Source organism: Rhododendron vialii, chromosome 6a, assembly GCF_030253575.1.
Source record: "Rhododendron vialii isolate Sample 1 chromosome 6a, ASM3025357v1".
Lineage (NCBI taxonomy): Eukaryota > Viridiplantae > Streptophyta > Magnoliopsida > Ericales > Ericaceae > Rhododendron > Rhododendron vialii.
The window spans coordinates 40,559,373-40,570,983 of NC_080562.1; the positions used below are offsets into that span (position 1 = coordinate 40,559,373).

General features: G+C 38.7%; 3 protein-coding genes across 3 annotated transcripts; all 3 read left to right on the forward strand.

The window, feature by feature from the left end:
• Positions 1 to 158: 158 nt before the first annotated feature.
• On the forward strand, positions 159 to 1,621 carry LOC131330434 (thioredoxin-like protein CXXS1). Its single transcript, XM_058364009.1, has 3 exons — positions 159 to 388; positions 555 to 677; positions 1,236 to 1,621. The coding sequence occupies exons 1-3, from the start codon at positions 287 to 289 to the stop codon at positions 1,365 to 1,367; spliced, it is 357 nt and encodes a 118-aa protein (XP_058219992.1). The 5' UTR covers positions 159 to 286; the 3' UTR covers positions 1,368 to 1,621.
• Positions 1,622 to 4,869: 3,248 nt separating this feature from the next.
• Positions 4,870 to 9,226, forward strand: LOC131330425 (transcription factor ILR3-like). Its single transcript, XM_058364000.1, has 5 exons — positions 4,870 to 5,161; positions 7,164 to 7,223; positions 8,314 to 8,391; positions 8,464 to 8,626; positions 8,757 to 9,226. Exons 1-5 carry the CDS (start codon positions 5,043 to 5,045, stop codon positions 9,012 to 9,014), a joined length of 678 nt encoding a protein of 225 aa, XP_058219983.1. The 5' UTR covers positions 4,870 to 5,042; the 3' UTR covers positions 9,015 to 9,226.
• An 824-nt stretch (positions 9,227 to 10,050) lies between these two features.
• LOC131330424 (uncharacterized) lies at positions 10,051 to 11,426 on the forward strand. Its single transcript, XM_058363999.1, has one exon. The coding sequence runs from the start codon at positions 10,213 to 10,215 to the stop codon at positions 11,248 to 11,250; it is 1,038 nt and encodes a 345-aa protein (XP_058219982.1). The 5' UTR covers positions 10,051 to 10,212; the 3' UTR covers positions 11,251 to 11,426.
• The last annotated feature ends 185 nt before the right edge of the window (positions 11,427 to 11,611 follow it).

Consider the following 11,611-nt stretch of genomic DNA (forward strand, 5'->3'; position numbering starts at 1 on the left):
ATCATTTGAAGCCCATAGAATTGGATAAACCTCAGGAAATGTATTCTGGATAGGTGTGAAGAAGTGGCTATCAAAGTGGGCCCTACCTCAATCAATTCAATCCCATCTCCATTCAAATTCTATAAAAATTAAATTAATTAATACTAAACGAGTATGAGAGCAATTGCAAGTATTATTACTACTATATATTTCCCAAAAATACATTAAAATTCTCTGGCCAAAACCTATCTATAAATATCACCATCTTCTGGTACAGAGAGGGGGGGAAGGAAAAGAAGAAGAAAAAATGGCAGGGGATGAGCAGCTTGTGAAAACCAGAGTCATCAAAATAAACTCTGAAGAATCATGGAATTCCTTCACAACTCAAGCTAAAAACGAAGGCGCCCCTGTTAGTACTTTCCTCTTATGCTATTATTATTGGTATTAAACTGTTGTATTACTAGCTTTTCTTTTGGTTCGACGGTCGTGCCAGCTTTCGCGCATCCCAACTAATTCCCTCCCCGGTATCAATCTTGATAAGGTTTTTTTTTTTTTTTTTCCCCTGTAAATTGCAGGTTATAGTGCATTTTACAGCTTCCTGGTGCATGCCTTCTGTTGCCATGAAGCCTTTTTTTGAAAACCTGGCCGTAACTCACCAAGATATTCTGTTTCTAGTGGTGGATGTCGATGAAGTTAAGGTAATCTACTAATCTAATCATAAACAGTTAAGAATAAACATGGAAGGGACACAGGTTTTTGGGTACATTTCACCTAGTCCAAAATGGTATCCTAGACTGTTTTTTTTTTAAAATCATGTTCCACCTAGCTATGCGCATGTCGACTTATCACTGGGGTCCAATACCACTGTCTAGTAGTGCAGCCAATAAAAGTCGGGGAAAAGGCTTGTATGGACTGGCCCATTACAGTTGATAACAGTTAGAAAGATTCAAACTCGAGATCTACGAGAGAAAAAGCCTCTATATAAGTTTCAAACTTACTATCGAACCTCTAAGTTTCAAACTTGATAGAAAACTTCTAAGTCTCAGACATTAACCACTGAGCCAATGGTTAAAAATATCTTAAACTTCGATTGTTTTTTCCTTCAATTTATTAGTTGTCCTCACATCCAATAATAATTTTGCGGGCCCGATGTTTTCCAATTTACGAGAACATAATACCAGCTGCAATTGGTTATGTAAACAAAATCAAGTCAGTGCTATATTTTTTTGTGTGCTTTGACTGGTTGAAATAAATAGGAGGTGTCCTCAAAGATGGAGATAAAGGCCATGCCCACCTTTGTGTTGATGAAGGAAGGAGCTCAGGTGGATAAGCTTGTGGGTGCAAACCCAGATGAGATAAGGAAGAGGGTTGCTGGTTTTCTCCATTAATAATCCCTTTTAATTAATTCCTTCCTTCATATTCCATGAGTCGATTCCAATGGTGGGGTGATTCATCACTTTGGCAATTTCATAAGTTAATAATAAGTTGATGAAGTGTATCAGGATTGGCAGTGTGCTTTCATTGTCTAAATGGGTCAAAATTAAAGGAGTTGTAATATTTATTCTGTGGTTTTCTGATGAAACCTCAAACATTTTGTTATGTAAATGTTGTTTAGTCTGATTGACATGGTTGCATATTGAAATGGTTGTTTTTTGAGATTACTTTCTTTACTTGAAGGATTTGTTTTTGATAGCTCAAGTGTTCGGGCGAGCTTTTTCTTTGTTTGAACAACTGCAATGAAATGAGTTGTGTACGGACTACGAAAACGGGAACAAAAAACTGAGCAATCATATTGGGTGAAATAGTAGTGAGTTGAGAGTTTGAAGCTAGCAGATGATAACAACAAATACACTATTCTATGCAAAGGTAGCGCGACAAGGATGGTAAAAATAATAATAGATTGGGTAGAAGAAGAATCTCTAAAGATTGTCCAATCGAGAAGTTTTTGGGTGCCGAGCAGTACCACACACATGGTATTCCGTCGGCAATTTCAGTTATTCAAATGTGTTTTGGGCGGTTCGGATTTTATAGATAGTAAAAGAGGAGAGAGAGAGGTGGAGTGAGGGGAGAGATGAAATAAATCTGAGCCGTTTAAGACACGTTTGAATTGTTGAAATTGCCGACGAATACCGCCACGTGATACCCACTCGGCACCCTAAAATTTCTCTGTCCAATCATATGACTCAAAATTTTAGTAAACTACAGAAAATGAGGAGAGTGGAATTGGGATCCTGACCAAGCTTTTAAGGACTCACTATTTTAATTTGGCTTTAACCAATTGGCCTGTCCAAGGACATTAAAAATATGATTGCTCAAAAGTTATTGGGAAAGAGTCTATCCAAATAACGTTAAATCACATGCCCTTTTCTTGGAACCCATGATGAGGGTAACTAATTAATCCCTCCGTCCCATAAAATTTGTGTCCGATCTGCATAACAAAAACTTAAAAATAATATTTGTTTTAAAAAAAATAATTTTTTTAACAGAATATGACTAGATAATATCACTGAGTTCTTTTAATGCATGAGAAAAGTTTGAATTTTTTCTTAAAAAAAATGTGTTATTTTTAAATCTTTGTTATACGGACCAAACAAATTTTATGAGACGGAGGTAGTAATTAGGAGTGGGCATTTTCGGACACACATGTTAATACGACTTAACTATACGAAAATTCAACTGGAAAAATTGGATGAAACAGGTTGTTCATGAGTTATTTAATACTTGAATATTTTCCTTACATGTTTTAAAATTCTTTGAACTAAGATTCTTAACTGTGTTACCTCAAATACGACACGATTTTAAAGCAAATCGGGTTAGTAACAACATATATGACAGGTTCTGACATGAACTTAAAATGAGACAAAACAAAAAATGATGGGACTCCAACAAGACATGACACAATGTCCCGGTAATTCAACATCAGAAAGATTTTGTTTTCTTAATTTTCTTTGCCCAAATGTATTTCATCTATGGAGCTATCGATGTTCAATCAAGCATAGAGGAGTCTACTTGACGAGCCTTACAGAATACAAGTAATTCATTTGAATAACTATTGCGGGCTAAGGAGAAAGCCAAAAGACACATATTAGAGCGGATCAGACCATAGGGTGATCAGAAGGGAGCTTCGGCTCCACTATAGAACATAAATTCACGTTTAAATTAACAGTAAGTCTACAACCACACCCAAATCATACACCACTCACATAAATAGAGCCCACATACTTGTGTGAGTGGGTGTGTAAATGGGTGTTTGATTTGGGCATCGTTGCAGCAGTTTTGTTAAATTAATAATGGTAATTAATAGGGTTTGACACAAAAAATGAAATGGTACAATTTGAATGCAACACAACATGATGGCTGCCTCATATTTCGATATTTACTTCGTCTGTTTTTCATTGCGCAAATATATTCCGTTTATGAAGCTATTGATGGTCGATCAAACTAACTTTTCATGTGAATGATCTACTCGATGAGCTTTCAAAGATAAACGATTTCGATCATTTTGCAGTCTCTGAACCCATAAAGGCCCAAAATAGACCAAACTGGATCATAGGGCTTCTTCCCAACTATAGAGCCCAAGCCCACTTTCACTAAGGCTATAGAATATCGAGTGGAGTAGGCTGCAGGCCTAGTAGCAAGTCAAACATCTCAACACTCGCCGAATACATTTTCCCCCATTCGTTATTCTGAGTGACAGATACCTTTTTATTCTCCTAAACCACACAGCAAAACCCTCCTGCATGAACCGCATATGAGTTTGGGATGATTCAGGCTACGTTTCCTCTATATTGTACTGACTATCGTTGATAGTTAAGTTTTTTTTGTTAAATGGTGTATGTGAGAAACATGAGTTATTAAGAAATCTGTGAAAACATAGACCTTAGGATGAAATGAAACCATGCTTAGGCTCCATTCGGTTAAATAAGCCACTTGGCTTATTTTTTTGTCATTATTCAATTTTTTTTTTTGCATTTGTTAGTTTTTGGTCAATTTTTTTTGGAGATTATTGCTTTTTCGTGACAAGAAGAATCTAAAAAGTAAAAAATTACGATCGAAATCTAATTTTTTTTTTTGAATAAAGACGAAAAAATTGACTTATTGACTTATTTTTGTCTTTATTAAAAAAAGGTTTTGCTCGTGATTTTTAACTTTTTAGATTTTTCTCGTCATGACAAAGCAATAATCCCCAAAAAATTGACGAAAAACTAATAAATGCGAATTTTTTTTGAATAAGGACAAAAAAATAAGCCAAGTGGCTTATTTAGCTGAACAGTCCCTTAGTGTCCTAGGACTAGGGCTGCAAACTGTTTGAGGCACCACTTGGTTCGTTTGTAAACGAGTTGAGCTCACGTTTAAAGTTCGTTTAGTAAACGAACCGAGTCCGAAGAACTCAATAATAAATAAATCGAGCTCAAGCTGGATTATTTGGCTCCACTCGAGTTGGGCTGGTTTTCACAAACCACTAAACAACTACTCAAGAATTGTTTTTTGGGTGAACAATTACTCAAGAAAACGTGAAACGGAGAGTGCGAGGACCAATTATTCGGTACTCGCGAAGTATCATGTGGCATTGCCTTGTGATACTCCCTACAAATAAAAAAATTGCCTTCCTTTGCACAATGTGGGTCTTTTCTTATCTCTCTACCACTCAACAAAAGGAAAAAATAGTGTCTCCACCGCATAGCCAAATAATTGAAAGTATCACGTAGGCAACGACATGTGAAACTCAGGAGTGCTGAATAATTACGAGTGTGAGAGAGAGTTTGAACTTGAATGTGCAACTATATAGAGCCCAAGCCCACTCCCACTCACACTCAAGGCTGCAGACCGTCGAGTGGACTATGGGGGACAAGCCCAATAACACGTCAAAACGTGGTCATCGTGATGCTGTCTTGAGAATCTCAACACACGCCAAGCCAAATACCTTCCCAAGTTCCCAATTCCCCATTCGTCAGACACCCTTTTCCTCTCCTGAACCAAAGAGCCAAACCCTTCTGTCAATTCCTCTCCATCGCCACAACCTCGCCGGAAAATTCTTCAAATTCCCCGGCGGTTAGCCGGAAATGGTTTCTCCGGAGAACACCAATTGGCTATTCGATTACGGATTGATGGAGGATATAGCTGTACCGGCTTCTGGGTTTAGCTGGCCCGTTCAACCCTTGGATGGTTCCTCTAACGTGGGGTATGGATATTTTGTTGTTGTTGATATCTTGTGTTGTCAATTGGCCTTAACTGAAATTAGATCAAATGAATAAAAAAAAGCCTAGTGGGTTTCAATCGGTCTTTACTGAACATAGATCAAATGAAAAGCCTTGTTAGCCCCGGGGGTTAGTTGGTAGGTTTGCTCCCACACAATTGATCAGGGTTCAATTATTGGGTCAAGCCGCAAGAAAGGAATTTATTGGGAATACCTAATTCCGGCGTGGATGGTCTGACCGTGGAGGGGATTAGTTGAGGTGCGCGTAAGCTGGGCCGGACACTTTATCGTCGAACAATCGTCGAACAAGAAAAAGAAAAGCCTTGTGGGTTTCGTACCTTTTTCAGTTTTTAGTGATTGTAGAAATTATTTTTTGTTGGTACTGTTTCTTGGTTGGTTGAAAATTTATCTAAAGTTTAGGTTTTTATTGATACCCATTTGCCAATTTGGTGTTTTTATTCAGCCCTTGGATGGTTCCTCCAACGTCGGGTAGGGTCATTTTTTGATATCTTGTGTTGTCAATTGCTCTTAGCTGAAATTAGATCAAATGAAAAGCCTTGTGGGTTTCGTATCTTATTGCCTTTTCGGTGATTACAGGACTTCCTTTTTGTTGGTACCGGTCATTTTTCTCATCTTTGTTCGATAAATTGTCTAAAGTTTTGGTTTTTAGTGATGCCCATTTGCTCATTTTGTTTGTTCTTGTTTGTTTTTCTGAATTCCTCTCGATTTTGGTGCCAAAGAGTGTTTTATTTTCTGATTCTGTTGTAGCTTTGGGTGAGTTGTTTTGCTTCTCTGAAAAGGGGAAATTTTGATGCTATTTGGTAGTTTTTGCTATTTCAGTCACCAGTCCAGTTTTATAGGTCCGGTTCTCTTTCCAATGGTAATCTCATGGTTAAATTCTTGTTCCTTTCCTCTGGCTGGCAAATTTTATCACCTTCTGATATCTATTCATGCTAGTCTTGTTTGCTATTTGTCGTACTTACATTCTGATGAGTGGTCACCCACTTCCATGAGGGAAGTAAATGACTTTTACACTTAGAGTGAGTTTCCCGAACGGGCTAAAAACTTTTAGCCCCTTCAGCCCCAAAAGATATGGATTTCAAGATAGGTCATTCACCTCATATACATCAATTTTTGGGTCTAAAGAGGCTTTTTTTTCGGAAACAACGTGGCTAATGTCAATAGGGTTTACCCGCGGCTTATTTTGGGAAACTCATCCTTACGATATGGGGTTGGTACTTACGGAACGTTTATATTGGGCACTGCAAAATTTCTTTCCACTTGTTTAGTTTCTTGGAAAGGATCAGATAAAGGTTAAGGGATCAGCAACTAGTATTCTTTTTATTGACAGAAGTAACATATGTGTGTTCATTCATTGTTGTTAAACCATATTCCTTTCCATCAAGCAATTTTTGTCCCGGTATTAAGAGGAAGCTGCAGGGGTGCATAGTAAGGATTCTTAGTCTTAGTCTTAGATAGTCTGGTAAACTCTGTAGCGCATGGAAACTTCAGAGATAAGTAAAAGTAATTGATTTTGTGACTTTATATTGGTGTCTAGGGACCGGTCATCGTACTTCCAGGCTAGCCTCAGTCTGATTTAGCTGTAAATATTTTGGCTTGTTTAGTAGCTGTGTTTGATGTAAAACTTACCGCGCTTTCGGGAAAATTCTGGATTTGATCCACTGGTAAAACTTCTGGAATGGAAATACCCGAGATAGTTTTGGAGTTTTTAGAGAATTATCTTGATCTGGAAGATGGGATTCAACTTTAAAATTCACTGAACTCATATTTAATTTAGTCAGGTGATCGCGAGCAGAATTATGCACCTGTTGTTGCAGATTATGAAGCTTGGCTTAAGTGGCTAGGGTTTAGCACATTTAAGTGGCCATGTTGAGATTTTGTATAATGTAATCCAGATACTTTTTGATTGTTCTTATTCAATTTGTTTAGTAACTTTGTTCTCTTGTGGTATCTGATATGTGTCCAGTGTGGAAATCGACTCATTTGGTGAATCAGACAGTCTCAAGGAAACTGGCTCGAAGAAGAGGTAAACATTATATTCTCCTCTGTTGATACCTTGTAGTTAAGTGCATGGTAGGAGCTAATAATCTGAAAACTTTCTGAAAGTTCGTGCCTACACACACATTTAAAAGTTTCGACACTTGTTCTGTTGAGTATATTTTCTGCCGGTTTCACAATTTTTTGGTTGAGATTGTCATTCTTTGGCTAGCACACTTGGTATTCATGCTTTCTTATCTCCCTGTCAAGTGTTACCATCTTGGACAGTGACAGTGCAACTCTTGTTTATGTTATCAAGGGTCTGTGCTAGGAACTGGCTGCATTCTGGTAGAAGGGTCCCTGCATTTTATTGAAAGAATTCCATCTGTTGTTAGGCTTTGTTCAAGTTTAGGAATATCATACCGGAAACTAATTTCTGCAAAGGTGAATTCAAGGAAAGAAGAATATAAAGCATATTTAATAAAATTATTTTTTCATTACAGTTTAGCTTGCAAGAATGTTTGTTGCACTATTAGTCCATCTTTTGCTTTATGCATGGGGGGAAGATTTGAGTGGAAATGTTTCCTTCAAGGAAAATGTTGGGATCCCATTCTCCTGCGGCAATTTATTGCACGTACTTATTTTCCTTTTCCTTCCATATTCTATCAATCAAATGAAGCCTTAGTGACACAAAGTTGATGTCGTGGGTGCCCTTCATTTTCCTATGGGTTTTCTTATGTGCAACTTGCAATGCTAGTAACACAACTTTAAAACAAAATTGTGTCCGCAGCTGTATCCAATGTTTCTGGACTTTTTGGTTTTATATTAGCTTTAAGCCTTAAAATTAATCATGATCCGTTGATGTGATTGCCACGCTCTTGCTGAATCTAGGACTTTCATATAATAGGTCGAGAGCATCTTAGAGTCTCCTCACAATCTAGAGCATGTTATCTTCACAAGTTGAGATGTTTGATATGAATTGTACCGACTTGCAATTAGGTAGAACAATGAAGCATACCAACATATTTGGTATGGTTCTAGCTTTATGTCCTTCGATCCTTTTATCGATTTCTTGCCAATGGAATCTTAATCCCTCCTCCGAGCTTGTCGCACCCCTTATCTATATATTTTTGTTACAGGACAAGACCTGAATCATGTGGTACATCAAGTTCCAAAGCTTGTAGGGAGAAGCTGCGGAGGGATAGGCTAAATGACAAGTGAGCTTGTCAAGATTTTATTCCAGTTACTCTCTTTCCCCCTCTCTTTCATAACCAGTTCCGTTTTCCTAGGTTTATCGAATTGGGATCTATTCTCGAGCCTGGAAGGCCTCCCAAAACAGACAAGTCCGCTATCTTAGTTGATGCTGTTCGAATGGTTACACAGTTAAGGGGTGAAGCTCAAAAGTTGAAGGATTCCAATTCGAATCTCCAGGAGAAGATTAAAGAGTTGAAGGTGAATTATACATCATCCAAAAACAACGATTCTTACTGCTATTCCTCTTTCTTCTTCTTTCCTTTCATTTACGAGGGAACTCGTGAAATCTAGGCCTGTCGTATTAAACAGCCGTTTTTTACTTCGATAGGCCGAGAAGAATGAGCTTCGTGACGAGAAACAGAGGTTGAAGGCTGAGAAAGATAAGTTGGAGCAACAACTGAAGACAATGCCTACCCAACCTGGGTTCCTGCCTCCACATCCGGGAATCCCAGCTGCGTTTGCTGCTCAAGGCGGCAAAAATTTCATGCCGGTTGTGAGCTACCCAGGGGTTGCCATGTGGCAGTTCATGCCGCCTGCTGCCGTGGATACCTCACAGGATCACGTGCTCCGCCCGCCTGTAGCTTAGTTGGAGCCCTGGCCTGAAATGGTCTTGTTTTGTAAGGCCTTAAAGTGCCCATTTAACTTGTGAAGTGCTGTTGTCTGTATTAGTCTTTTGTTGACGTGTGTTAACTGGATTTGGTGGTTGATGTAATACTTCTGGTAGGAGTATTTTGGAACTTGCACAACATGCAATTTGTAATTGGAAGCCTTGTGAATTCAGCTGCTCATTCTGTTGTATTTTGTCTTCGGCAGTCCAATTTTGGCAGGGAAAAAGCAATGCTACTCGCACCGCATTTTATATTTCATAGACACAAATGTGGTGGTTTAGCCATAAATGTTTTTTTAGAACCCATCACACTTGTGTATATGGAGTATAAAATTTGGTGTCAAAATGCGGTATTAGTAGCATTGCTCTTTCACTGCAGTCAAATGGGGTTTCAATTGCCAGGAATGGAAAAGCTGCATATTGTGGTGGCAAACATCACTTTATGGGTCCCACATACTCATGTAATGATTACTCATGTGATTGTCCCTCATGTGACACAAAATGAAACCGATTGTGGGTTCATTTGACGATCCCAATAATTTATATTGTAAGTCTTGATGTGTTTAACGTCCTTACAAAAAATTAAGTACATTGGAAATCGGTATAAAGTTGAATGATTCATATTTGTCACAAGTGAAGTAGCATGTCAAAGTATTTCGCTTGTGAAAAAAATCATTCAACAAGTTTTTATCGATCTTCGATTAGCTTGATTTTTTGCATAGACGCTGAGCATGTTGGGACCTACTAAATTAACAATCGGATCATGAATTAGGATTGCGATGAATCTCGGGGTTTTTTTCTCGACAAGTGTTCGAGCGTTACAGGCATAAGTCTCGTTTTGCGTCACATGCAGATCTTCATTCACCTCCTAAACAGACTATTTATGCATAAAATCAGTTTTACCGGAGGTGATCAACTTTTTTTAACTCTCTCACCAACGGGAAGTGAATTTTGTTTCCCTCTGATTGAGGCAAACTTTATGATTGGTAAATTCAGGAGAGGATACTGACATACACAGTCGACAACTCTTCAGATTTTGTCCCAGCCTAGAAAACAGAATCCAAGATAGAAAGATGTGCCAATGATATCACTCACTCCTTATCTATAAGCCTCTTCAACTTATGTTCTCAAACCAGTACGCTACAGCACCTTTCTTCTTGATCTCAGTTCTGCTCAAATGGCTTCTATTCTTCTCAAAATCAACTTGTTACAGACCATCCACACTTCAGATCATTCATTCCAATTACAACTAACCAGAACTCCCTCCCTTTCTCTTCAATTCCCAACACAAAACCACCATCTTCCCCATGCCCACCTCTCTTTCTTCCCCTCAAGAATACCCCTTCACAGAACAAAACCACTTTCTCTCTCCATCCAATCTTCTCTTTCCTCCCCCACCACTCCACCCACCACCAAAGATGAAGCCATCCTCCAAGCCAGAACCTGCCTCTCAGCTGCCTTGGAAAAGACTCTCAACAGCACTTTCCTAGCTGTAAAAGTACTCAAGAAGCTGAGCCAGCCCAGGTTCCAGGTCGAAATTCCTGTTGTTGATGATTCACCTTCTTCACTGTCCAAACTGGCACTCCAAGTCTTTGGAGAGATACCCATCAGAAGAAAAGGACCTCCTGTCAAGATTCTCATCATATGGCCAAATCCCACCTTAACCGAGGCTGCTATAAAAGCCTTTAAGTCTAGCTCATCGGAATTCGTCAAACACTTGGATATTTCATCATTTGCTTCTAATGGGGATACCAGGGTCCTTAAGTCTGCTGAGGTGGCTGTTTTCTTTGCTCCAGAGGCTTCACAATTGGCAGTTATGAAAAGGGTAACCGACAGTTTGTACCCAAAACCAGTAGTGATTTTCAACCCCGGATGGGGGTTTGAGGAGGAGAGTAGTTTTGGTGGGTTGAGTGGGTTTGTGGGCTCATTTGAGGTGGTTTATTCATTTGTGGGGTTGGGTGTCACAGGGGTTCTGAGTAATAGGAAAGGTGTGGTCTTCAAGTGTGATGCAGATATTGTTTCGAGTGGTGAGAAATGGTTTATCTTTGTTGAAGAAGAAGGAGGAGAAATGAAAGCGGTTTCGAAGTTCAAAGCTCGGCCATCGATTGGGGAAGTTGAGAATGTCCTGTACAATGTGATGGCTATTAACTCGCCTATTACGAAGTCTGTAAAGTTTTTCAAGGATTTGGTGTCGAACGTAACAGGTAAAAAGTAAGTTCAATAGACCATTTGGAAATTTACTGCTTTTGTTTGTGCAATCAGCTCTTGAGAAACTCTTTCGTGGAATGCCGGAATGAATGCAGTTGCGCTTGACTGTTGATAAACGCCACATAGCATTGAGTTGCTTGCTTGGCAATAAAATTTCTATCAATCAAATTATACTTCTGTTTCTTTCTTGCTTTTGATATGTAGAATTGATGTCTGAGGTCTCTGTGTTCTGTGTTGTACCGTCATGAAAACATAAGGTGCGATGATTCTTCTTGGCATGATCATATTGCTCAATCACAACACATTTACACTATTTGTTCATGTTCTTGGTACTTGGTGTTGTATTCTTTGTAATTAAGATTTGGGAG

Bases quoted from the DNA above. Each gene is read 5' to 3' on its own strand.
- LOC131330434 (XM_058364009.1), top strand. From the start codon at position 287: ATGGCAGGGGATGAGCAGCTTGTGAAAACCAGAGTCATCAAAATAAAC. The intron at 389-554 runs GTTAGTACTTTC...TGTAAATTGCAG, and splicing joins CTAAAAACGAAGGCGCCCCT to GTTATAGTGCATTTTACAGC. The intron at 678-1,235 runs GTAATCTACTAA...TGAAATAAATAG, and splicing joins TGGATGTCGATGAAGTTAAG to GAGGTGTCCTCAAAGATGGA.
- LOC131330425 (XM_058364000.1), top strand. From the start codon at position 5,043: ATGGTTTCTCCGGAGAACACCAATTGGCTATTCGATTACGGATTGATG. The intron at 8,392-8,463 runs GTGAGCTTGTCA...CCGTTTTCCTAG, and splicing joins AGGGATAGGCTAAATGACAA to GTTTATCGAATTGGGATCTA. The intron at 8,627-8,756 runs GTGAATTATACA...TTACTTCGATAG, and splicing joins AGAAGATTAAAGAGTTGAAG to GCCGAGAAGAATGAGCTTCG.
- LOC131330424 (XM_058363999.1), top strand. From the start codon at position 10,213: ATGGCTTCTATTCTTCTCAAAATCAACTTGTTACAGACCATCCACACT.